Source organism: Gallinula chloropus (assembly GCF_964237585.1).
Source record: "Gallinula chloropus genome assembly, chromosome: 10".
Classification (NCBI taxonomy): domain Eukaryota; kingdom Metazoa; phylum Chordata; class Aves; order Gruiformes; family Rallidae; genus Gallinula; species Gallinula chloropus.
Window position 1 is genome coordinate 12,137,973 of NC_140095.1, and position 7,384 is coordinate 12,145,356.

Genomic DNA, 7,384 nt, shown 5'->3' on the forward strand with positions numbered 1-7,384 from the left:
CTTGCTGAAGGGATCTCAGTTGGGGGAGGGGGAAGAACACCATAAAGCATCTTAGAACCTTAAATTACAATTTTAACCAGTGAAGCTAAAACAGAGGCAGTTAAGCATGTACAGACAAAACATCCGACCCAAGCACATCCCCCATCAGTGCCCCGCTGTGCAAACCGCTGCCCTCCCAGCAGGTCTGCCCTCCTGTAAGCAGAGCTGGGGGTCCAAGAGCACCTGCACCACCTGGAACTACTTGGCACAAGGCAGACCCAAAAGCCTCAATTCTGGAGGGTAAAGGCTGCCCAGCAAAGTACGCTACAGGAGCCTGTGGGGCAAGGCACAGCTTTCATTTCCCAAGTCTGCCACAGCTGTACCACAGTGACCCACAGAGATTTATTGTGATGGAAGTGTTTCAGCTGCTACTGCTCTTCTGAACAACTTTTTCATCACCTAAAACAGACAAAACTGGATTTGGACAAGCATCCATTCATTCTGTATACAGGTGTTCAGGCTGTTTCTTTTGAATGAGGGAGTCATTGGTATTGCAAAAGTGTATGTCAGGCTAATTGTATGAGCCAAATGAAATTGGAAAGTCACAGGAGACACAGAACAAATCATAGAGCAGACATGCATACTCCTTACTATGAAAAAAACTGTGCACACATCAGAAGACACGTTGATACCACAGCCTCTGAAAGGCTTTGCTTTTGGGAAAATTCTTTCTTTGTGCAGACTACAAAAACCAGTAACTGTTTTAACTGCAGTTTTTCTTTAAATGCTTAGAGTTAATTAATTGCTCTCACTTTCTATTTCTCACAGGTGAAAACAACAAAATCCAGCATTTGTACCTGAACAGAAAGCCACTTGATTACTGAAATCGTTTCAGACACCTACATTTCACAACTCAACTACAAACTACAGATCAGCAAACAAAAGTTACTTTATTTCTACCTGTGACCATCCCAGAGCCACTGTGCAGTCTTTATTTCTTTATTTACATGCCAGCTACATGTTTCATTTTGCCTCAGTTCTCCTCCTGTGCACCTCTAAGCAAATACACCCAGGGTCAGAAAACTACTGAACACACATGCAAAATTTAGCAACACCTCTCTTCTGTCTAGGACCTGTACTAGAAACAGATTTATATTCAAACAAGAGTTTAAGTCACTGTGCCTTTAATACTATCCAACACAGACCTGCATCTCTCTCTATCCCACAGCACGTGCTAGCATTACCACCCCTTATTAGACAAGTGCTTACACAAGCCTCTGGCACATTACCTGCATTGTCACACTGAAGTTCTTGCTCCCAAGAGACAAGAGGTCAGAGCTGAGCAAGTCCCACCTACTCCAGATGCTCCCCACCGAATACAACTAAAACAGATTATAATATTTTGAAAGAGCAATTAGGTTGCACAGTCCCTAATATATGTGCAATTTCCAGGATCTACTTTTTATTCTGTAAGATCTTAGTCCTACAGAACTTTTGTTGTACAGATAATCAAACAGCACAAGTCAGTACAACAGTTCTCAAAATCAACCTAGAGCTTGGCAAAACAGTCTTGATTTCACACATGAAGTCACCTTTTAAAAAACCTACTTGTTTATAGGATCAGCATATTCTATGACAGCACAGACGTGAAAACACCATAAAGCAAGAGCTGGTGCACAAATCTTTACCTTCCTGAGTCAAATCACAAGCCACATCCCTTGACAAGGTGCCACTGCAAAGGGCTACATCACATGCCCAAACAACTCCAGGCCTAGAACTCAGTAGTTTTTCTCAGCTACAAAAAGCTTCAAGTGAAGTTTGAGGATGACTGTCCAACACAAAGGAAAAACATTTTAAACCCAGTGAACTGAAATCAACCACCTGAAGCCATCCAGCAACAAGAGCTGGTACTTGCAGTGGTTCACAAATCCTTCTCCAAAATGACTCGCACTTTCAACCACCTGTCAGTGATGCTGGTTCACAACAAAGGCTAATGAGCTTTCAAGATAAAATTGCAATTGCAAACAGCAAGTTACTCGGAAGCTATTTATAAATAAACTAAGCCAAAGAGAATCAGTTTCACTGTAAGAACCAGAAATTATCACAATCAAGAGGAAACTCAGTTCTTGGCTTAAATCCTGATGATACAAAAAGGTTGCCCTGGTTATTTAAGCTTACACAGGTGACTAAAGTTGATGCAAGTTTTACATCTAATAGCAACAAAAAGACTTATTTCAACTAAAATCAACATCAGACGCGACTGGTATCAAAAACTGGCAATACCTTCAAGCCCAGAAGCACAATGCCCTAGAGGGTTACTTCCCACTGGAACCAGTGGGAATTACATGCCTACGCCTGGAGCAGAGCAAGAATCAGCTTTTAACATGCAGTCCCATAAAGCATCAGCATTAGACTCTAAGAGCTTGGAAACTTAAGTCAAAGTAGCTTCATACTCCTTAAATTCATGCCCCGTGTCATACATACTCTCACTCAAGTATATAAGGAATTCAAATCTTTATTTGATATCCATAAACCCATAAACGTTGCTATTCTATATTTCTATGCAGGAAGGCAGTTTTCCCCTAGAACATTATACTTTTTAATAAACAACAAACTTTAATTCTATTGCGTGAAAGGGCTACAAATGTACATTTGTTAATCAAGCAGACCACACAGATATTTTTTGCTTTACAACTGGCACCTATGTTACTGGTACACTCAGCTGGCTCATTTATCATAGCACTTTGCCCACATAGTTGAAATTATCACTTTTTGAAATATGGGCAATCATAATTATTATTTAAAAAGAAGAATGTGTGCTTTGGTGGGCATTGCAAAGCCTTTTCTCTTTTCTTCCAGTCAATACTCACGGAGCCCATCTTTATTCACATGCAGATGTCATCGCACACTACACCAGTCATCAAGTGGCACAGAGTAACTTTCAAAAGTCTAGAACAATTGTTAGCAAAGGAATTTTACTCCTGCTGTAACGAAGCCTGCAGCAAGGGGGCTGCCATCCTGTCGGTAGATGGTGCTGCGAGAGATTCTCGGGGAACTTTAACGAAGGACAATAGTTCAGAGCGGAAAGTCTGTTAACCCGGTACTATGAAAACAAGTACGCGTTTAATAGAAGGGATAAATAGCGACCCTTTCCTGGAAGGAATCATACACAGCCAAACCGAGAAGAGGACTTGAAACTAAGCAATCGGAAATTCTGAACATTTTATATGAATGAAGCACATGCTTAACACAAACTACTTCTTCAGAACTACACAGTACATACTCTGATGGAAAAGTCCTATAGAAAAAATTGACCAACCATGTCAGCACATCAAACTGCCTCGTACAAGATGGTGGATGCACACAAACTGCGTTAAGTGAGAACGAGTATTTAAAAACCAGACCACATCCACGGGTTCGTTCTTTCAAAAATTTCTCTGTCGAGTGTTTGAAAACCAATAAATCCACAAGGGGGGGTAGCAAAAAAAGTCAGTTAGGACCTTTACTGGCAATAAAATATTTACTCTTAAGTACGCAGAGATTTTAAAGCAGAGGAACGCTTGCTTCGAACCTAGAAAAGCCTTAAAACCGTACGGAATGCATCCTAGGAAAAAAAATTAGACATCTATAGGTCAATGAACACAATGATTTATTTAAAAAATAAAAAACGTAAAAACGATTTTTTTTTTTCTTCCTTTACAGAAACGTTACTTTCAGTCATGGGATCCGAGTAGATTTTGTAGAAAAAAATGTAGTAGCCAGGTATCGAGTCCTTACAACAAAGGAAATTCCCCCATAGCCCTCCCCAGTTTTTACTCCAGATCAGCAAGATGCTTCCCACCCCGTACCCCCAATAAAACAAATTAAAACAAGACATTTTTCGTTGCTAGTATAAAAACGACCAAGGTCCAAGTAATAATAAAAAAATAGAGTCCATCAATGACTGTAACACAAAGTATGTGTATGTGGGGCCCAGTCCATCTTCAGAGAGAAAGAAGTGGCACAGGCAGCAGAGGCGACCCGCAGGGGGCATTTAGGAGCTGCTCCCACAGCAGGGAGGCATTTAAAAGGAGCTGCCCTTCGGCGAGCGAGGGGCGAAACCATTTAGAAGCTGCCCCGTATCAAAGGGAGGGCTCTCCACGCCACCCCCGATGGGTTTGGGCGCTCCAGCTCAGAAAGAGCCGCCCCCATAGCCTCCCCCACCATAGCCTCCTCTGTACGGTCCACTGTTACTGCGGCCCCCCCAGTTGCCGCCCCCTCCTCCACCTCCTCCGCCGCTCTTCATAGGGCCGTAGGAGGACTGATGCTGGCTGTAGCTGCCGAACCCGCCGTACCCGTTGCCGTAGTCGCCGCCTCCCCCTCCGCCGCCACCTCCGTAGGAGCCGCCTCCGTAGGAGCCGTAACCGCCGCCACCTCCTCCACCGTAGCCGCCGTAGCTATTGTAACCGCCGCCTCCTTTGGAAAGGCCGTTGTGATCCCGGTTGCCGGATCCGCCGCCGCCCCGACCCCTTCCTCCTCCTCTGCCTCCCCGGGAGGGCCTGGAAGAGCCGCCACCTCCCCCGCCTGACTGGATGTCCTCCTTGGGCACGGCCTTCTTGACCTCCACGCGGTGGCCCTGGATCGGGTGGAACTTGACCACGGCCGCCTTGTCGGCGGCGTCGTGGTTCTGGAAATAGACGAAGCCGAAGCCGCGCTTTTTCCCGCTCTGTTTGTCGGCGATGATCTCGGCCTTCTCCACTGGGCCGAACTGGCTGAAGTGCTGCACCAGGTCCCCTTCGCCTACGTCCCCTTTGAGGCCGCCCACAAAGAGCTTCTTCACTTTAGCGTGGGCCCCCGGTTTGGCCGAGTCCTCCCGGGACACGGCCCGCTTCAGCTCCACCGCGTTCCCGTCCACGGCGTGGGGGGAGGCGGCCATGGCGGCATCGGCCTCCTCCACCGCCGAGTAGGTGACGAAGCCGAAGCAGCGGGAGCGTTTCGTCTGGGGGTTGAGCACGACCACGCAGTCGGTGAGGGTACCGTAGGCCGCGAAGTGCTCCCGCAGCCCGGCCTCCGTCGTCTGCACGTTCAGGCCGCCGATGAACAGCTTGCATAGCTGCGAGTTCTCCATGCTGCCGCCGGTGCCGGGGCTGCGCCTGGGCCTGGCGCCGAGACTCCTCCTCCCGTTGGGGGGCAGCTCCGTAGGATTTTTCCCCTCCTGCTCCGTCCTGCCGCTTCTTTCCCCCTCGCTCGCTGCGAACAGCGCGACCTCACGGCTGCGGCAGCCGTCGGCGATGATTCCCTCGGCCTGGCCCAACGCCTTCGCTTCGCCTCACCTGACCAGCAGAAGAGACGGGGCGTCCCGGCTGCCGCCGCTCCCGCGGAAAGGGGGGGTGAGGGGAGGGGGTGGGGGAAAACACAAGCACGCACAAAATGGCGGCTGCTACTTCTTCAGAGCTCGGCCGGCGACTGGTGCCCACACAAAGGGGACTCTGGGAGCCCCGCCCGCCAACCCGGCCACCGCCGCGCACGCCCCCCCGCACCGCCTCAGCCAATGGGAGCGCGCCTCCGGCGACGCCCGCGACTCACCTTTCGGGGCGGGGCTCCGACCGCGATCGACGAGCGGGACGACTAATCACAGGGCGCGACCTCCTCCGCGCGCCGGCAAAGGGCCCGGAGTTCGGCGGTGACAGGCGCGGCGGACAGCCAATCAGCTGGCGCTGTAACGGCCGGCGGTGCGGCTCATCCTCTGAGCGAGCCGAAAGAAAGGGGAGGGCCCGGGACCCACGCCGATGCGGCAAGCTCGCGGACGTGAGCCAATGGGCATCCTCCGGCCCGGCCGCGCGCTTTCTCCTGGGCGGCTCCGCCCTGCGGGCGGGGGCAGCGAGCGGAGGGTCGCGCGGGAGCGTTTGAAACACTGACCGTTAGGCGGACGCGCCGCGTGCCCCCCCCTCCTCTCGTCAGGGACCAGACTGAGGACCGAGTCCCTCAGGCGGGTCCCTGACGGTAGGGAGGGGGGCTGCGGTGTGGTTATGCGTTCTTCTCTTCGATTCAGCCAGCCTCCCCCTGCACCCCCAGCCAGGCGCCTTCGCTTCCTTCAGCTCGCTCGCCCTTCGCGGCAACGCGGACTGTGTATTCCCGGCGGGCAGCTCTTCGTTTCGTTGCGCCTGGGTCCTCTCCTTCCCCCCTTCCGACTCGGATGGTGTTTGTTCCCTCACCTGTCCCCGTTCCCGCTTCTCCAGCGCGCTCCCGGCTACCCGGTCTGCTGCCGGACCTCTTCCCGCTCGTTTTCCTGTTAGTTTCCTCACCCGTTTCCCGGTTTCTTCCCCTCCCCACCCGCGAATCTCTTCTTAATTAAATACCTCCTTTTTAAAGCTAAGAGAGATAAGCAGGGCGTGCCAGCCCCATGAAATGACTAAGAGTGAGATTTATTTAGATGTATTTCCTTTTTTTCATTGTTTTGATAGTTCTCTAAACACTGTCAGCTGGAAGGCTGACACCCACTGGGGTTTATGTTGGGAACTATCTTGGACCTTTCACCTGAATTTTCTTTCACCTGTGGTGAAATTTTCTTTCCCTGAATGTGAAAAGGCCACTTGCATTTCACTAGGCACAGCAACACCTGCGACCAGAGTTTCTGAAACTTGATTTAACTTACTTCTCACAGAGGTTTGTCTCCTCTGTTTCGAAAAGTTTCACAGAATCACAAGGTTGGAAAAGACCTTTAAGATCATCAAGTCCAACCGTTCCTGTCCTATGCTAAACCAGATCCCTAAGTACCTCATCTACCCTTTTTTTAAACATGTCCAGGGATGGTGACTCAACCCGCTCCCTGGGCAGCCTGTGCCACATCGTGACAACACTTTCAGTTTAGAATTTTCTCCTAACATCTAATCTGAACCTGCCCTGGCAGCTTGAGGCCATTTCCCCTAGTCCACTTGCTGAAGAGACCATCTTCCACCTCTCTACAACCTCCTTTAAGGTTTTGGTGAAGGCAATGTCACAGCTTTTCTGGGGAGCACCTTCCTTTGCTCATTGTTTCCCCAAGGAGATAGAAGTTTCAGGTTAGACATTGAGACGGTCTTTGAAAAAAACAACCATGGCATATACTAAAAGTGAGGGCAAAGCTCAAAAGCTCACAAAGCATTAAGGCACCTGTATATACAGTACTCAACCCACTCTTCCTCTGTTAAGTAAATGTATATACCGATGTATATACGTGGGCTCTACTCACATGACACGTGCTCCAGCCCTGCAGCCATGTGGTCCCACCTTCCCTGTGCCAGCCCTGACACTCATACAAACCTGAGGCGATCCATTTAAGGCAAACTGAGTCAGCCAAGAATAATTTTATTGTGATAAAGGACTTAGTTTCAGTCACCTCAGCTCTCTGAAACAGCTTGTTGTGCGATCCCATGAGTGCTGTAAG

At 49.6% G+C, this 7,384-nt stretch overlaps 1 protein-coding gene across 1 annotated transcript; it reads right to left on the bottom strand.

Moving 5' to 3' along the window:
- Positions 1-3,607: 3,607 nt before the first annotated feature.
- HNRNPA0 (heterogeneous nuclear ribonucleoprotein A0) lies at positions 3,608-5,410 on the bottom strand. The gene has a single exon (XM_084268526.1). The coding sequence runs from the start codon at positions 5,084-5,086 to the stop codon at positions 4,151-4,153; it is 936 nt and encodes a 311-aa protein (XP_084124652.1). The 5' UTR covers positions 5,087-5,410; the 3' UTR covers positions 3,608-4,150.
- Positions 5,411-7,384: the final 1,974 nt, after the last annotated feature.

What these genes read in the sequence shown, in the direction of transcription:
- HNRNPA0 (XM_084268526.1), bottom strand. Translation starts at nt 5,086, where the DNA reads ATGGAGAACTCGCAGCTATGCAAGCTGTTCATCGGCGGCCTGAACGTG.